Raw genomic sequence first — 19,621 nt, forward strand, 5'->3', positions numbered from 1 at the left:
ATTCAAACACCTGATGCATAAGTTCAATATGCAAAATAGGTAAGAGATGAGCTTTTTTGGGGAGATGGTTGAAACATAGTGAGTACAATTCTTAAAAATTGACCAGAAGCCAACAATATGATACTTTGAAACCTTAAACAGATATAGTCCATGAGGCCTGACTAGATTTAGTTTTTTTGACCTGCAGATACAACTGATCTAACTCATTCACTCAAAGACATTCATCAAGGAGTGAAAAAATGTTAGTGTTCATCATTACTGACTGTAATTTTAATGAACATAATTTTATTTTAATCTATGGCTTATAAAAAGTCATAGAGCATAAAGAGTAAAGAAATTTTATCAGAAGGAAAATGAAGATATGAATAAAAGAACAAAAAAAGATGAAGTCAGAACTGAGGTTAGTATACAAAATATATTCATTAGAGAGGAGCCACAAATCGGGTTTTATGTATTCTAGCAGAAAATGCAAAGAGGGAGATAAAAGCTTTTATGTTACTCAAAGGGTCATAGATAAAAAGAAACCACTTGCTCAGAAGAGATCCTAAAAGACCTAGAACTGATACTCAGTATTGCTTTTTCCCATGGGTACAATAAAAACAGCAAGGAGTTCAGACTATTTTTCATAATTCCTCTCATTGTAGGTCTCTGGCAAAACACCAAGTGCATTCAATAGAAGTAATTCTTTGGGGAGTCAAAAAATGACCCAGAGTGGATGAACTATCTTTTATCCAATCTTCCAGATATGCAGATTGTTTGGCTCAAATACCTGCTTCTGATAAGTACTGAACTGAGTTCTTAAACAGTTTAAAACAGAGTTTAAGAACACAGTGACGAGGTCCTGGTGTGAGGTACTTAATGTGCTTGGCTGAGTAAGGAGGGTTTTTCTCTCTCCTTTTTTATGCTGTGTGTACATGTATGCACATATATGTACGTGTGGTATTCTTTTCAGACAAGCTCTCTCTATGTTGTGATCCTCCTGCTTCGGCCTCTGAAGTACCTGCGGACTACAGGTATATGCCACCATAGTCAGCTTTTCCTGGTTCTCCTAGGTGGCCTCAGCCATGGTAGTATGAACTACCATGCCCCCAATTTTTTTTTCTTGTGAAATATTAAAAACCATGGGATCAGCAGGTGATGCGAAGGTTGAGGCGCTAGATCTCACACGGCCCAGCTTTACTGTTTGAGTCCCAGACCCAGTGGCTTGAGAGTCACACTGGGCATGTGTACACGTGCCCAAATTCTAAGCGAAGAATGACGAAGAGATTGTGGTGTGGCCACACCCCTTGGGTGTAGGGGAGGGTGATTTCTCACTCCTCCCCCAAAAACAAGCTTGGAAAAAAAAAAAAAAAAAGCACACTAAACTAAGTCTCTCAAGGCATTTAAATTTAATTTTTTTTTACCAAAGCATCTACTAGACATACAATAAATGAATACATAAGTTACTGAGTTATTCTGTTGTATAGGATTGTTAATATTTTAAAAAGAATTATTCTATTTATTTACTTATTTTTAATTTGATCAGAGAGGGACAAAGGGGGGGGGGAATGTGAGAAAGCAAGCTGCCAGGTCCAGGACTTGAACTGTGTGGTCGGCCGTGAGGGAGTCCAGTGCCCTCAACCACTACACTATCTGCCAGCCCCAAGGAATGTTAATTTTTTAAAAAATTCTTTTTTGGGGGGGCCGGCAGGTGGTATGATGGTTAAATGTGCTGGATTCCCACATGGTCGGCCATGGTTTGAGTCCCAGACATGGCAGCTTGCTTTCTCACCTTCCCTTCCTCTCTCTCTCTCTGGTCAAATTAAAAAAAAAATAATAACAAATTGAATAAATAAACAATTCTTTAAAAAAACAAAAAAATTATTATTTTTTTTTTTGTGATGAGAATGAAAGACACAAGAGAGGAGGGAAAAGGACAGACAAGCAGGGTCTCATGACACTATTCACTTTGGCCTTTCCAGTCAGCCAGGATTATGGGTGAACATGACTGATTAGTACAGGTAGACTGGGGAACTGAACCTGCAATTGTTTCTAGGAACCCAGTTTCATTTGAGTGGCATGTTACTGCTAAGCCACCAAGCTGGCCCCAGGGTTGTTCATTTTAAGTCAGTTAAGTGTTGGGGAACATCTACCAAAACTGAGCCCCACTCTTCTTTCTAACAGGATTTAGAAAGTAAGGCTAGATTATTTATTAACTGAATCTAATAAAAATCATGTCACTTTTACAAAGTACCACAGTGTAATAAACTCTCTAAAAGTAGAATTTTTACAGAGAAATTTTTCTCTAATGCTTTTAAAGTTGCACTTCCAAAAAGTTTAATAATTTTTAAAAATTATTTTAGAATTATTTATTTAACTTTACTAGTTATTATTAACTTTTAATTTGATCAGCGAGAGGCAGAGAGAAAAGGAAAGGGAGAAAGCAGGCTGCCAGGTCCATGATCTGAACCATGGTCAGCAACGTGGGACTCTTGCACCTTAACTATCACGCCACCTGCCGGCCCCAAAAAGTGTAATAATTTAAAAGCTGAGTTCAGGGTAGAACATACTTAGTTAATCAATGACTAAAATCAACAAAATAATCCTTGTTATCAAAGCAGTTAAAACTGAGCTTGCTCAGGGCTAGTACCACAGTCTGGTGATTAAGAAAGCTGGATCTCAAATGGTCAACCACGTGGTTTGAGTCTCAGCCCCACCTGGCTTGGGAAACATGCTGGGTCCGTGTGCGTGTATGCCCAGAATCCCAGTGGGATGGGGAAATGGAAGAGAAGGGATTGCAGTGTGGCCACGCCCAACTGTGGGTGCTTTCTCTCCCTCTCTGTATCTCTCTGGTAAGCTCATGTACCCTCAGGGTTATAAAACAAAACAAATCAAAATAACACTAACTGAGTCTATTTAAAGGTAAAACTTAAATAGCTCTTCAGTGATGCTAACTACTTTATAAAATAAAAACTTAATTATTTAAATTGAAAGTTTCAAAATTTAACTCCAATGTCAAAATTTAAAAAAATACATCAAGTGTCATTTTGTTAACTTACCTTAATAATATTGTTGAGAAAAAGTGTCAAACAAAAAACCACAAATAAATGTAAAACAAGTTTCCCAAGCCTATTAAGGAAGCTTCCAGTTTTCAGATTTTTCTGGAAATCAAAAGAGTTGTATTTTAATTCTTAAATTTTGCTATAACTTCATGAACACTTATGATGAGATTACTTCAGGATTGAAAAACACTATACCATGCAACATATAGGTAAAAATATAACTTACTAATCTTCATGAGGTTATATTGTCTTAGTACTTTTAATCTTCTGGTAATAAATTCCTTAAAAATGAGCTCCATAAGATCAGGAAATACGTTCTAGTCTTTTTCTTTCTTATATATATTTTTTTAAGATCTTCACAATCGGAGTTTTTTTTTTAAAAGACCTTTGCAACTAGAGGACTAATATCTGTCACTTAGAAGGTACATGGAAAATGCTGACTGAGAAAACTGTTACCTCATTTATCCCATTTATCCAACACAGCTCTAACCCAATTAAACAAAAGACACATTTATAATAACAGTAAACTGTGTTTTTTTTGATCCTCAGGTAATGTCAGACCTTGTTAAGTATAATATCTAAGATGTTCAACATGTATAATGTTTACTTATAATTAAAAGGGATGAATGAGACCTACTGTTTTTTGTTTGTTTGTTTGTTTGTTTGGTTTTTATTTTTTGGTGGGGAAGAGGTTTTTGCTCTAGGGCACATGTGCTCGCCAGAAAAAGAGAGAGAGCCAGAAAGCGAGAAATCACCCCCCAGGGGGGATGGCCGCGCCGCAATCCCTTTTCCTCCATTCTCCTCTCGAGATCTTGGGCACGCACGTACACGTGCCTGGCGTGAATTTAAGTTACTGGGCCCGGCACTCAAATCGCGGTTGACTACATGGGACTCCAGTGACAGCCATTACACTAACTGCTGGTCCCGAGACCTACTGTTTTTGACAGTTAACTAAAAGCCCATTTAAAAAAATCCTTGTTCACATTTTCCACACCAGTTTTTACTCTAAAGACTAATAAGAAAAAGGATTTATTCTTCCTAAAGAGTAAAACAAAATTTTTGATAAAGAAACATTCACAGCATATGATAAAAGAGACTTCTGCCACAATTTGAGGAAAAGCAAAGGACTCCTAAGTCTCATGGAAATTTCAGAAATTTAGATATATAATAAAGCCAAAAGACCAGGTCAATCAGTTGTTGTATTTTTATTATTATTTTTTTTTAGAGAGATTTTTTTGTTATAGGGCACATATGCTTTTGCCAGACAGACACAAAGCAAGAAACCACCCCTGGGGGGATGGTCACGCCACAATCCCTTCTCCATTCTCTTTTCAGGATTTTGGGCACACATCACATGGGCCCGGTGTGAGTTTTAAACCACTGGGTCCAGGATGCGAACTGTGTTCAACTATATGGGAGTCCAGCGACATAACCGTTACACAATCTGCTGGTCTCCAGGTCAACGTTTTTAAAAATGATTTTATTATACTAAGAAACATTCTTTATTTCTAAAGGTACTTATATGGATTCTCAGAACTCTCAACATACAGTTAATTTTAATTTGTGTAAAAGTCAGTAATATATTGAGGAAGGATGGAGATAAAAAGTTGTGTTACTCTATCAAACAGCAACATCCACCAAGGGAAAGATTATGATGAACACACTCCCACAGTTTCTTCTTACTCTTGAGTTCATAGTTAATTTTTTTTTCTTTTACTTAAACTTTAAATAAATGATATTCAACTAAGCACCTCTGGCTGATCCCTGAACTGAATCAAAGTTTTACTTTTTTATGAAATAACAAGTATCAAAACAAACAGATGGCACATAACCTCAGAAAACTTGAAATAGAAATCAAGTATTTTTTTTAAAAAGCAAATAATACAACCTGTGCTTTTTAGTACAGATCTGTTGATAAATTTTCCTTTATGTGCTATATGAAAAAAAGATCCAACAAGTCATACAATAAAAATTTTTTAAAAATCTGATTATAGACCAAAAATTAAAAAATAAAGACTTACTTGAAGTTTTCTTGCAATTAATACTGAGAGGTTAAAACTGATAAGCAATGATCCAAGAATCATGGAATTGAAAAACTGAAGAATGCAGACCAGGAATAAACCTGTTATCTGTATACCATACAGCCATGTTGCCTGAAACAACATAAGTTTAGATGGTTAAACAGGTTTTATCGAGAGATTGCCACTGGGTGACATGTTGATAATTTTATCTAGGTTACAAATAATGCAAGGATGCGAACTGTGTTCAACTATATGGGAGTCCAGCGACATAACCGTTACACAATCTGCTGGTCTCCAGGTCAACGTTTTTAAAAATGATTTTATTATACTAAGAAACATTCTTTATTTCTAAAGGTACTTATATGGATTCTCAGAACTCTCAACATACAGTTAATTTTAATTTGTGTAAAAGTCAGTAATATATTGAGGAAGGATGGAGATAAAAAGTTGTGTTACTCTATCAAACAGCAACATCCACCAAGGGAAAGATTATGATGAACACACTCCCACAGTTTCTTCTTACTCTTGAGTTCATAGTTAATTTTTTTTTCTTTTACTTAAACTTTAAATAAATGATATTCAACTAAGCACCTCTGGCTGATCCCTGAACTGAATCAAAGTTTTACTTTTTTATGAAATAACAAGTATCAAAACAAACAGATGGCACATAACCTCAGAAAACTTGAAATAGAAATCAAGTATTTTTTTTAAAAAGCAAATAATACAACCTGTGCTTTTTAGTACAGATCTGTTGATAAATTTTCCTTTATGTGCTATATGAAAAAAAGATCCAACAAGTCATACAATAAAAATTTTTTAAAAATCTGATTATAGACCAAAAATTAAAAAATAAAGACTTACTTGAAGTTTTCTTGCAATTAATACTGAGAGGTTAAAACTGATAAGCAATGATCCAAGAATCATGGAATTGAAAAACTGAAGAATGCAGACCAGGAATAAACCTGTTATCTGTATACCATACAGCCATGTTGCCTGAAACAACATAAGTTTAGATGGTTAAACAGGTTTTATCGAGAGATTGCCACTGGGTGACATGTTGATAATTTTATCTAGGTTACAAATAATGCAGAAAAAACACCTAACTTAGAGAAACACGATCTATGAAAGGAAACTAAGTCACATGCATACCAACTTCTTATTAACCTTTTAGTGACAATGTTTTACATTTTATAACATTAAAGCAGAAACAAATAGATCTAATAAGTAGTAGAAAGTTAAATAGTGCAATAAATGTAATCCAAGATTAGCAAGTTCAGTACTATAATCTTTTTTATTATTTTTTTTTGCAGTTATAGGCTATAGACAATAATTGACACTTTATCACATTCTATTAGCTCTTTTTCTTTTTAATTCATAGAAAACCTTGTGTACATGCACATGTGTGTGTGAGAGAGAAACAGACAGAGGAGTGCCCTCCATAGAGTCTTGGGTGCTCACAAGTGTGCCTGGTGTGTTTCAGGACGACTAGACTGGGGATCTGAACCATGGTCATTGTGTGGGACCTGACTTCCCTTGAGAAGTACATCACTGCTTCGTCATGGAGCCAGACTCTTCCTAACTGACTATACTACACACATTAGGACTGTACCATATCTTGCTCATTTTGTCTATGTGTATGTGACTAATCTCCAATTAGACTGAAACTCCGGTAGTAAAGAGTTTTCACCTTACAGATTCCTAGCAGGCAGCACAGTGCACTGACCAAGAACATGAACCATGGAGTCAAGAGCACCTGAACTGCAGTCCTGATTCTGATGTAAATCAGCTGATATAAACCATGCCTTCTACATGCCAGAAATGGGAAGAGTCTAGTAGGAGTAGCCAAAGGTGGTAATATTGGGTTGTTGAGAAAGTTATGACACTATTTTTGTATAGAAAAATAGTGTCATAACTTTCCCAGTGACCCAATACATTAAAATGCCTGATACATAATAAGTATTCACTAAAGGTAACTATGCAATAAAAATGGTTGACAGGATGACACTGAAAAAGCAGCAAAATGCAACCAATGTGAACACATGAAAATCCCACAAAGAAAAAGCCCCCTACGGGAACCAGCAGTTAGCGTAATGGCTATGTTGCTGGACTCCCACGTAGTCAACCGCGGTTCGTGTCCTGGACCCGGTGGCTTAAAACTCACGCCGGGCACGTGTGCGTGCGTGCCCAAGATCCCGAGAGGAGAATGGAGGAGAAGGGATTGTGGCATGACCATCCCCCCTGGGGGGTGATTTCTCACTTTCTGTCTCTATGTCTCTATGTCTCTCTCTGTCTGTCTGGCGAGCGCACGCGCCCTACAGTGAAAATCTCTCCAAAAAAAAAAAAAAAAGCCCCTAATGAAGTTGATAATTTTTCTATTCATTCACCTTTTCTTTCACTTTAGACATAATGGTATATGAGAAATATGTCTTATTCAGCAGCAAACCTGATTTTTCCCATGATTTTGTTATCTTAACCTCAAAGGAATGAAACCTACACCAAACACTGAAAATGAGGGCCTGCAACTTTAGTGCTTTGCTTGGTGTCAATGGAAACTGAGGGAAATGAATGCTGGTAGTTTTTAGAATTATAAAGGTAATATATCTTACTGTAGGAGATTTAGAAAAGTTAGAAAAACATAAAAAAGAAACAGCCATATATAGTATTAACTTTATAGTTATATACTATCGTATTTCCTATGTAGCATTTTATATACTTCATATTGTACAGTGTATTTTCTCATGTCAATGGCTATTCCATGAAAACTTAATTTTAGATGTCTACCTAACATCCTACTATATACCACTGGATTGTTTATGTGTTTCCAGCTTTTATTATAATTAACATTATTATAAACATTTTTTTTGGAGAGGTTTTTGCTATAGGGCGTGTGCGCTCGCCAGATAGACAGAGACATAGAGACAGAAAGCGAGAAATCACCCCCCAGGGGGGATGGTCACGCTGCAATCCCTTCTCCTCCATTCTCCTCTCAGGATCTTGGGCACGCACGCACACGTGCCCGGTGTGAGTTTTAAGCCACCGGGTCCGGGACGCAAACCATGGTCAACTACGTGGGAGTCCAGCGACATAGCCATTACAGTAACTGCTGGTTCCCATTATAAACATTTTTAAAATCAATTCTCAGATCATATCTGACTAGTTAACTTACTTTGTTCATTGCTGTATCTCTAGCACTTAAAGCAATACCCACTATAACAGTGTCACTCAATAAATATCAAAGGAATCAGTGAATAAAAATATTCCCTTATTACAGATTCCTAAAAGTAGAATTACTAGTTAGAAAACAGGCCTAGCCACAGTGACATAGGCATTAAGGATGCTGTTGTATGATGGTGGAAGCCATAAGGGAAGGTTCCAGGTTCATAGCCAGGATCTATGTGGGTTTTCCTATGATTTGGATGGCTGCAGAACTGGACTAGGATCCCAGCTTGAAGGCCCTGTCTAGGTGCTGCCTTCTCGAAGCAATACAAATAAATTTAAAAAATAGTTTTTCCTATATAATGACTTTATTTAGATATAACTCATATGCCATCAAATTCACCCAATTAGAGTACACAGTTAATGATTTTTGGTATAGTTAGAATTGTGCAACTATCAACCAGTCTAATTTTGAACTCATCAGTTCGAAGGAAACAATGTACCTATTAGATATCATTCTCCATTCTCCCCTCACCCAACTCCTGGCAACCATTAATCTACCACGTCTACAGATTTGCAAATTCTGGATATTTTATATATTGGATCATTGGGAAAGTCATGACGTATTTATGTATAGGAAAACGTTCATATGTTCATGACTTTCCTAATAAATTAAATAAAACATTATGTAGTCTTTTGTGACTAGCTTCTTTTGGCACAATGTTTTCAAGTTCCATTCTAGGTGCGGCATGTAGAAGCACTTTTTTATCATTCAATATTATTTCATTGCATGGAAAAATTACATTCTGCCTGCACATCCATCAGATGATAGGCACTTGTGTTGTTTCCACTTTCTGCCTATGAATTGCACTGCTATGAATATTCACATACAAAGTTTTGCCTGGGTAGATATTTTCATTCCTCTTGGAAGTGAAATACCTCAGAGTGAACTTCTGGATAATATGGTAACACTGTGTTTAACAACTGAGGAAATGCTAAACTGTTTTCCAAGTGACTGCACCATTTTTTTTTGGAGAGGTTTCTGCTAGAGGGTGTGTGCGCTCGCCAGAAAGACAGAGAGAGACAGAGAGAAAGAAAGTGAGAAATCATTCCCCAAGGGGTTGGTTACACCGCAATTCCTTCTTCTCCATTCCCCTCTCAAGATCTTGGAACTGCGGTTGGCTACATGGGAGTTCAGCCACATAGCCATTAACTGCTGGTCCCAGCGACTGCACCATTTTACAGTTCTACCAGCAACACATCAGAATTCCCATTTCTCCATATCCTCACCAACATGTTATTATTAATCTAAAAAAACCTTATTTTAGCAATCCAAGTGTGTTTAAAATGATGTCTCAGATGATTAAGACACAAGAATGTAGGTAAACAAGTGGAATCGGTGATGGAACAGTATATCACAGTGAAGTAAAAAATGTTGACGAAAGCCAGCTTGTAGCAAGGTGGCTGGTTGTGGTGGTTGGTTATAGCAGCTGGATTCCACATGGCTGACTGTGCAGTTCAAGTCCTGAACCCTGGCAGCCTGAAAAACATGCTGAGTGTGTGTACATGTGTGCCCAAAATCCTAAGAGAATGGAGAAAGGACTGCAGTATGACTATTTTCCTTTCCTCCTCTCTCTCTTTCTGTCTGGTGAGTGCATGCACCCTATAGCCAATTACCAAAAAGACCCCAAAAACCCAAGTAGAACTACTATCAAATGTGTACAACATAATGTAATGTTCAATGCTGAATAAGTCTATATCCTTGACTTGATTATCATGCACAGTACATTACATACGGTATCCTAGAATGATTATATGTAAATGAGAAATCACAATTAAAAAAAAAAAGCGAAAAACCTGGAAAAATAAAAACTCTCAAGCATATGTTAAAATTTTTTTAAAAAGCAATATCTTCATTGTGGTTTTAATTTTCATTTCTCTCATAGCTGAGGACATTGATTTTTATGCATTTACTGGATATTTATATATCTTATTTGAAGAAACATCTATCCAAATTTGTTTCCTCTATTTTATTGTTGAAAAAATTGTAAGAATTCCTTATACCTTGTGGAAGTCCTTTATCAGATAAATGATTTGCAAATATTCTCTCCCATTCTCTGGGTTGTCTTTTCAGTTTTGTGATGGTACACTTAGAACCATGAAACTTTTTAATTTTGATGAACAATTATCTACCTTTTTAATTACCTGTAGTTTTGGTACTGTATCTAAGGAGGTTTGGACTTCTACAGGTCATGTAGAGTTATCCCTATATTTTCTCCTAAAACTTTTATAGTCTTAGCACTTAAAACTAAAGTTTATAGTTCATTTTCAGAAAATTATTATGTGTAGTTGGATACAAGAGACAGAAGACATAGAAGGAGCAATAGGGAGGCCCAAGTCATTCGGCTAGAGCTCATCAGGGACAGTAGGAAGGGCTGTTCTGGCCTGTGTCATACACTTGTGCACTATAGAAAGTGGTCTACCATCTTACATCCTACTGATCCAGTTAAACCTCCAGCCACATTGGGAACAGAAAGATTTGGGTAAACAGGAACTAAATGCCTGAAGACAAGAGACCCTGGATGAATTTTCTCCCTACAACCCTTCTAGCAGTAAAAAGAGAGAAACTTTCCCCTCTGAAAACCTGAACCCCAAACTTGTACTATAGATTCCACACTCCCATTCACAGTAGAGGAGGGAAACAGGCAAAGAGCTAATACTCACAATAGGAAAGGGCACAAGCACAGACTTACGAAAACATACTCCACAAAAATAGGAAGAATTACCAGATGATTAAAAATCAAGGCAGAGCTTCAAGAAATAGAAAAGAAAAACAGGTAATACTTCACCTGGAAGGGAACATAATAACTCCTTGCCAACAATGGATAAAACACAGGATATCACAGAAATGTTAGACAAATAATTCAGAATATTCACTGTAACAAAACTCAATAAAATGCAAGAGAAAAAAAAGTCCAGGAGATGAGAAAATCCTTCCATCACTTGGAGGAGGAAAAATAGACACACTGAGAAAGAATCAAATAGAACTTCTGGAGATAAATAATATTATGTAGGGACCAACAGATGGTGTAGCAGTTACATCACTGGACTCCTGCATGGCCGACCATGGTTTTAGTCCTGGACCTGGTGGCTTCAAACTCATGCTAGGTGTACGTGTGTGTGTGTGTGTGTGTGCATGCACGTGCATGCAAAATCCCAGGAGGAGAATGGAGAAAGGACTTCAGTGTGGCCATCTTCGCTTGGGGGTGGTTCCTCACTTTCTGTCTCCCTCTGTCTCTCTGGCAAGCATATGTGCCCTTCTGCAAAAATTTCTGCCCCTCCCCCCACAAAAAAAACCCAATATGATGCAGGAAATTAAAACCTCCTTTGAAAATATCAAGAGCAGACTAGATCTCTCTCTCTTTCTCTCTCTCTCTCACACACACACATACACACACACACACACACACGAATCTCCTACCTTGAAGACAAAACCTCTGATTTAGTCCAAGTGACTGAAAAGAATAGTAATCATTAAGAACTAGGACAACATTCGGGAAATCCTAGACACTTAAAGACAGCCAAATATCTGCATAAAAGGTATTCCAGAGGTGAAGAGACAGGCAAAGACAGAAAATCTCTTTCATGATATATTAGCTAAAAATGTTGAAATTTAGTAAGGCATGTGGACATCCAAATCCAGGAGCTACAAAGGACCCCAAATAGACCTAAGAAGATCCTCTCCAAGACACATCATAGCCAAATTAGTAAAAAAGAAAGACAATATTCTAAAAGTGGCAAGAGAGAAATGCCAAGTTACTTATGCAGGATACCCCATTAGACTAACATCTGAAATCTCAACTGAAACAAGGCAGGCAAGGAAAGAATGGGAAGTCTTATTTAAAATCCTAAAAGAAAAACAATTTCAGGACCAGCAGGTGGCATGGTGGTTAAGGCACTGGACTCTCACAAGGCTGAACTACATGAGTCCTGGACTGGGTGGTCTGCTCTCTCACTTTCCTTCTCTCTCTATCTCTCTTGGGTAAATGCATGTACACTGTACATATTAAAAAAAAAAAAACAATAAATAAATGAAACAAAAATTCTTAAGAAAAAAAGAAAAAATTCAGCTGAGATTACTATGTATAGCAAGATTATCCTTCAAATGGGAAGGCAAGGCAAAATCATTCCCAGATGAAAAAATGCTTAAAGCTAAATCAGCTCCTGACAGGACAAGGGATGCCACATGACCATCGCCTGGTGGGGAGGTGTGTGTGTGTGATTTTTCACTTTCCCTCTCTCTGTCTCTCTCCTCTCTGGTGAGTGCATGTGCCCTATGGCAAAAAACTAAAATAAATAAGTAAATAAATAAAAATAAAAACAGGGACCAACAGGTGGCATGGTGATTAAGGCACTGGACACTCTCACATGGCTGACCAGAGTTCGAGTCTCAGACCTGGTGATAGGTATAATTTTACCTATCTCTAACTGGACTAGTGATGGATACCACAGATCGTTTCAGATTATAAGCTCCTATATCCTACAGTCCTCTACATAAAAATTACAAATCCTTCTTTCACTGGCTATGTTAAGATTATCTTGGTTTTCAAAAATCCATCATCAGTCATTTACAAGACTTTGTGTTGTTTGATTTTTAATAACTTTTTTCCTTAGAACTGTATTTCACAATAAAGAATGTCATAGACAATTCCAGACATCAAGAATAACCAGAAGATTTCAAAGGTTCACAGCATACTATAAAATTAAATGTTGAAGATGGTAAATACGTTTATATCCTCTTTTTGTTTATTATACACTGTACACATGCTTTGAAAGACTATTCTGTACCCTACAAAGATGTGTAATTATATGTAAGTCATAATTACAATAAAAATTTAATAAAAAGGTTCCACTTCATTCTTTTGCATGCTATCCTAGTACTGTTTTTTGTAAAGACTATTCTTCAACATTAAATTATGTTGGCAAGCTTGTCGAAAAGTAACTTAGTATTTCTGTTGAGGGTTTATTTCTGGTCTCTCATTTATATTCTATTGACTTACATCTATCCTTTTGCTAGTATCACACTGTCTTGATTATCACAGCTTTACAATAAGCTTTTCCTTTCCCTTTTTAAAATTGCCAAAGGGCAGGGACCCGCAGTTAGCATAATGGCTATGTCGCTGGACTCCCACATAGTGAATCACGGTCCCTGACGGTGGGGCTTAAAACTCACAACGGGGGACCAGCAGTTAGTGTAATGGCTATGTCACTGGACTCCCATGTAGCCAGCCGCAGTTCGCGTCCCAGACCCAGTGGCTTAGACTCACGCCAGGTGCGTGTGCGTACGTGCCCAAGATCCCAAGAGGAGAATGGAGGAGAAGGGATTGTGGCGTGGCCATCTGATGAGTGCACGCGCCCTATAGCAAAGACCTCTTAAAAAAAATAATTGCCAGAGGACACATGTATTTGCCAGAGAAAGAGACTAGGGGAGCAGTACCCTCCCCTACCAATGAGGCATGGTCACATTTAACCTCTCTCCTCCTTTTCTCCATCCTGCCCTGTTGAATATGCACTCACACATGCCTGGCAAGTTTTTAAGATGCTAGGACTGGCATTCAAACTAGTCAGGCATGTGGGATTGCTTCCCTTAACCACTAGGCTATGGGTCCAACCCTAGTAAGCTTTTTTTTTTGGAGAGGTTTTCAACCTTCTGCAAAATTCATCTGGGATTCTGAGAAAGACTATATTGAATCTGTAAATCAGTTTGTAGAAACGCTGCCATCCTAATGATAGTAAGTCTTCCAAACTATGAGAAAAGGATGTCTTTCTAATTTATTTAGGGCTTTTTTTTTTTTTTTGACAGTGATTAAATAAAGTTTATTTTTTTTTAAAGGTGGTTATTTTATTTTTGCAATTCCGTGGTTAGAGGAGTGTATGAAGAGGTAACACATCTCCTTTTCCTTAACCATGATTTTTCTTTTGTATCCTTTTGTACAAAGGTAAAACTTTTTGTTAATTTCGTAGTTAAAGGTATAAAATGGGTTGGTAAACTTTTTCTCTAAAAGGTCAAATATTTCCAGTTGTACAGACCACATGTGGTCTCTGTCATCTATTCTTTTATAACCCTCTAGACATGTAAAAACCAGGTGTCAGGATGGTCGAGTGGTTTAGACGTGTAAAAAAACATTTTTAGTTTGCACCACACAAAAACCAACTGAGCCTCCTCTGCAGGTGGTAGCTGGCCGACCCCTGGTATCAAATATCTGCTTTCTGCCTTCTCAGAGATAACTTGATGCTTCTTGCCTGAAGTTAAGTCAAGAAGGGCCTTATTTACAACCGAATGAAGCTTGTAACAAAAGTAGAAATGGAGAATTCTTGCCCACTTTGACTCTCCCAAGCAATTTCCCATTCATTCATTCTTTCAATAAATTTGTTGAGGACCTACTGTGTACATGCTTAAAAATCTTTGCGTTAGTAGAGAGTTCCAGTGTTTCTTCCTTAAAAGGGTGGTTCCTCCAGCTTCTCTAAACCAGGAATTATCAAGCATTAATGCTCACAGGAACCAGCAGTTAGCCTAATGGCTATGTCGCTCGACTCCCATGTAGTCGACCGCAGTTCAAGTCTCGGACCCGGTGGCTTAAACTCACGCCAGGCGCGTGTGCGTGCGTGCCCAAGATCCCGAGAGGAGAATGGAGGAGAAGGGATTGCGGCGTGACCATCCCCTCTGGGGGGTGATTTCTCGCTTTCTGTCTCTATGTCTCTCTCTGTCTGTCTGGCGAGCGCACGTGCCCTATATTGAAAAAAAACCTTCCCCCCCCCCAAAAAAAAGCATTAATGCCCATAATTTTTAGGAAAAATTAGGATTAAAATCTTTACCAGCACTCAAGAGAATTCATGATTATAAAAAGTGAATCTACCTAAACCATGATATCCTGGCATATAATATTGATACAGCTTTCTAAAAACAAAGTCACAATCTAGAGGAAAAAAATTATGTAACTATCTCTACTTAAGGGTACTTTTCTTCCTCCCACACGCTGAAATAATAACATTCTCAGATCTAGAACACATCCCAAATAATCTTCCGTTTTCCTAGTTTGCAGCGAATGTAACGTACAATCTGGATTCTATCTCAGCCACGAAACAAGTCTACATTTAGGGAAGAATACTGTCTCTAGAAGCAATTTGTACTTCCACATTTCATCTTGGGGAAGGGGTAATCGCGTTTCTGGTCCTTCAGGATGAAAACTGTAACAGCCTTGTAAATCCTCTTGTTATTAACCCAAGGTTAAGGAAGACTCTAAAGGAGCCAAAAGGAACCCAGGACTTCAATAGTAAAATAAAAAGGTTGCCCCCATGCCAGACCTTTAGTACATGCCTCAACTATAATAATCTGATTGTCCATACCACTGAAACATGGCATATTTTGCAATTAGAAGCAATTGCTATTTAGGGTTTTAAAGCTTCCAACAATGTTTTATAGTTTTCAGAGTCCAACTGATTTCCTTGTTAGACTTACACTTACCCTATTTTACTTTTTTGATGATGTTATCCCTTCTAGGAAGTGGATACTTTGGGTACTTTGTTCCCTTTTCTCAATGATTTGTGTTTTTCTCTTTGACCTGTAGGAACTCTTTAAGGATATCAAAGCATTCACATATTCACCCCTGCCCCTGCCAATTTTTTTTTTTTTTAGTTTGCCTTTATCTGGGATCTGTTGTTGATGTTGGCAGTTAGCTGTATATTGAACAGGCATAGTTATAGAAAAAGAGATTGCACAGTTTTATGAAAGCAATAATATCCTAGGTTCAAGAGAAACATAGTTGGTGAACAGCCAGAAATGTAAAACTGAGCAGTACTACTTGATCATCCCTCATTCAAAAATCGAAAATGCTCCAAAACTGTTGAGCACTGATATGATGCCACAAGTTGAAAATTCCACACTTGACCTCAGGTCACAGGGTTGCAGTTAAAACATTGCAATGATATTTTTATACAAAAATATTGTATAAAATTATCATCACACTATGTGTACAAGATGTATATAAAACATAAATATTGTGTTTAGACTTGGGTCCCATCCTCAAGATATCTCATTATATATACATGAGAGTGTGCTCAAATCTAAAATAATCAAAATTCACATCAATTCTGGGCCTAAGCATTTCTTATTTTGAGATTTTTGCTATCCGGCATGTGTGCTCATTAGAGAGACAGGGAGACAGAATGCAAGGAATCACCCCCTAGGGGGAATGGCCATGCAGCAATGCCTTCTTCATTCTGCTTTTGGGAATCTTGGGCATGCACACATATGCACCTGGCATGAGTTTCAGGCTGCCATGTCCATGATACAAACCACAGTTGGCTACATGGGAATCCAACACCTTAACCACTACACCAACTACTGGTCCTGGGCCCGAGCATTTTTAGTAAGAGGTCCTGAACTTGTATGTATATTAGAATGTCCTGGATTATCAGTGGTGTAGCTGAAGTTCCTTCCCAGGTTCTATTAGTACAGTACAGAAACAAAGCAGCAATAATATATGCTTCCTGTGTAGAATAACTGAAATTTTCTTCAATGGATCAAGTGCATCACCATCATTCATAACCACAATTAATATGTTTAACATTAATAAACCACCAAGCACTGTTCTAGTAGATGAGCCAAATTATCTGTATCAACTCATTCAAACCTAAGCAGTCTGGTTCTAGAGTCTGCTTTTAACCACTGCTCTGCTGCACTAGGTAGAATATAAGAAGTGCTGGAGACTCCGAACTTTGGTATCAAAGTCTGTTAAGACTGCTATTTTTGCCACAGGGCACGCGCCACCAGGCCCAAGATTGACGCCACCAGGCCCAAGATTGAAGTTTTTAATGCTCTAAAGCAATAATAGAGTCTTCCTGGAGGTTTTTCATTTTCTTGATCTTTTCAAAGAACTTTTTATTACACCGATTTTCTATTAACCTTATGCTTTCCATTTCACTGATTTCTATATTTTCGTACTTCTGCTTCTTTATTTTGGTCATTTTGTTTCTTAATGTGAGAAGTTAGATTACTGATTACAGACTTTCTCGGTTTTTTGTTTGTTTTCTAATTTGCTATAGGGCATGTGAGCTCATAGGGGTGTGAGGGAGCAAGGAAGAGACTTCTCCATTCCCCTCTTGGCATTCTGGGCACCATACATGCACCCAGCATGTTCCTCATGCCACCAGGTCTAGGACTTGAACCATGCAGTTGGCCATGTGCAATCTAGCTGCCTCAACGATCCCATTACCAGCTGGCTTCTTTCCCTGTTTTTTAATGAAAAATTCAGTGCTACACATTTCGTACTCATGTTGCTTTGGATGGGTCCTACATATTTTGATTATGTTGTATTTTTTCCTCGAGTTCAATATTCCCTTAGGCTTCCTCTTTGACCAATATATATTATGTAAAAGTGTACTGTTTAGTTTTCAAGTACTGAAGGTACCTGAATTGATTTCTAACTTGAATCCATCATGCTCAGAGGACGTATTCTCTATTATTTTAATTCCTTTATCTTTGTTGTTCTGTTATGGCCCTGGATGGTTAATAATGGTTAAAAACAGTTTAGTAATTTTACGGCCTTATATTGATTAGGTAGTCTACTGATGCTTGAAAAGAATAGGGATTCTGTGGCTGTTGGGTGGAATGATCTATACATGATTATTAGCTTCTATTGGTTGATGGTGGTGGTAAGTTCTATATTCTTTGTGATTTTCTGTCCAGTGTTTTATCGGTTGTTAAGAAAGGGGTATAAAGTCCCAAACCACAGTTGTGGATTTGTCTATTTCTTTAGTTCTGTCCGTTTTTATTTCACATATACTACGATTTTGTTTTCGGTACACACACATTTAGGACTACTATATTTTCTTCTTGCACTGACTGATCCTTTTTATCATTATTTAATGCTGCACTCTATCCCTGGTAATTCTCTTTGTTCTGATGTCTGATAATATCGCAACTCCTACCTACTTTCTTTGGATTAATGCTTACATCTTATATATATTTTTCACATCTGTTTACTTTCACCTGACCTATACTGTTAGTTTGAAGTGAGTTTCTTGTAGACAACACTTAGGTCATGCTTTTTAAATCCATTCTACCTATTCCTGTCTTTTAATTATTGTTTTAAAGATCATTTGGTTTAGGGACCAGCAGATGGTGTAATGGTTATGTCGTTGGACTTCCATATGGTCAACTATGGTTCGAGTCCCAGACCCAGCAGCTTAAACTCACACCAGGTACGTGTGGACCCAAGATCTCAAGAGGAGAATGGGGGAGAAGGGACTACGGTGTGGCCACCCCTCCTAAGGGGTGATTTCTTGCTTTCTGTCTGTCACTACAGAGAGTGCACATGCTCTATAGCAAAAATATCTCTAAAAAATAATTTTAAGGGACCAGCAGTTAGTGTAATGGCTATGTCGCTAGACTCCCATGGAGTTGACCGCAATTCAAGGCCCGGACCCGGTGGTTTAAACTCACACTGGGCGCGTGTGCGTGCGTGCTCAAAATTCTAAGAGGAGAATGGAGGAAAAAGCATTATGGTGTGGCCATTCCCCCTGGGGAGTGATTTCTCACTTTCTGTCTCTCTATCTCTCTCTGGCTTCCTGGCGATCACATGTACCCTACAGCAAAAACCTCTCCAAAAAAATAAAATAAAATGAAATAATAATTTAAAAAAATGTTTATTTTTAATGTAATTATTGACATACTAGGTCTTAAATTTGGTATCCTGTTTTTTATTGTTTCTTTTTCCTGTAGGTCACCTACCATTTTTATAATTCCATTTTTATTTATCTGAGGTGTTTTTTAAGTGTATCTCTGTATAGATGTTTCAGTGGTTGTTCTGAGTATTACAGCGTACATTCATAACTTAATATTTTGCCAGTTTCAGTGAAGTGTAGAAATTTTACCTCCAGTTGTTTCCTTAACTTTCTCATTTTTTGAGATTTTTCCCATAGGCATGTGCACTCATCGGAGAGACAGAAAGCAAGAAATCACTCCCTGGGGAAATGGCCACACCATAATCCCTTCTCTTCTATTCTCCTCTCAGGATTTTGGGAATGTATGCATATGTGCCTGGTGTTAGTTTCAAGCCATTCGGTCTGGGACTCGAATAATAGTTGACCATGTGAGAGGCCAGAACTTCAACCACCAGGGCACTTGCTGATCCCTACAATATATTATCTTAAGTATTTCTTCTACATACATTGAGAACCACAAAAAGATAACATATTTTTTTGCTTCAGCCATCAAATATAATTTAGAAAATTTAAGAGAAGGAAAGGTCTATTTACTCATATTTATACTCTTTTCATAGTCTTTTTTTCCTTCCTAATGTTCTAAAATGCCTTTTTAAACAATGTGCTATAGGGAGGCCA

The 19,621-nt window shown here is 37.5% G+C and overlaps 1 protein-coding gene across 9 annotated transcripts in view; it reads right to left on the reverse strand.

The window, feature by feature from the left end:
* DPY19L3 (dpy-19 like C-mannosyltransferase 3) overlaps positions 1 to 19,621 on the reverse strand; it is a 92,561-nt gene that overhangs the window by 25,797 nt on the left and 47,143 nt on the right. For 8 of the 9 annotated variants that reach the window (XM_014584000.2, XM_006167992.3, XM_006167996.3 and 5 more), the window contains 2 exons: positions 5,924 to 6,055; positions 3,039 to 3,140 (listed from right to left, as the gene is read on the reverse strand). In XM_014584000.2, coding sequence (XP_014439486.1) covers positions 3,039 to 3,140; positions 5,924 to 6,055 — 234 coding nt within the window. The remainder of the gene's footprint in view (positions 1 to 3,038; positions 3,141 to 5,923; positions 6,056 to 19,621) is intronic. The other variant, XM_006167994.3, reaches the window with a different exon arrangement.

Source organism: Tupaia chinensis, unplaced genomic scaffold (assembly GCF_000334495.1).
Source record: "Tupaia chinensis unplaced genomic scaffold, TupChi_1.0 Scaffold145396_1, whole genome shotgun sequence".
Classification (NCBI taxonomy): Eukaryota; Metazoa; Chordata; class Mammalia; order Scandentia; family Tupaiidae; genus Tupaia; species Tupaia belangeri.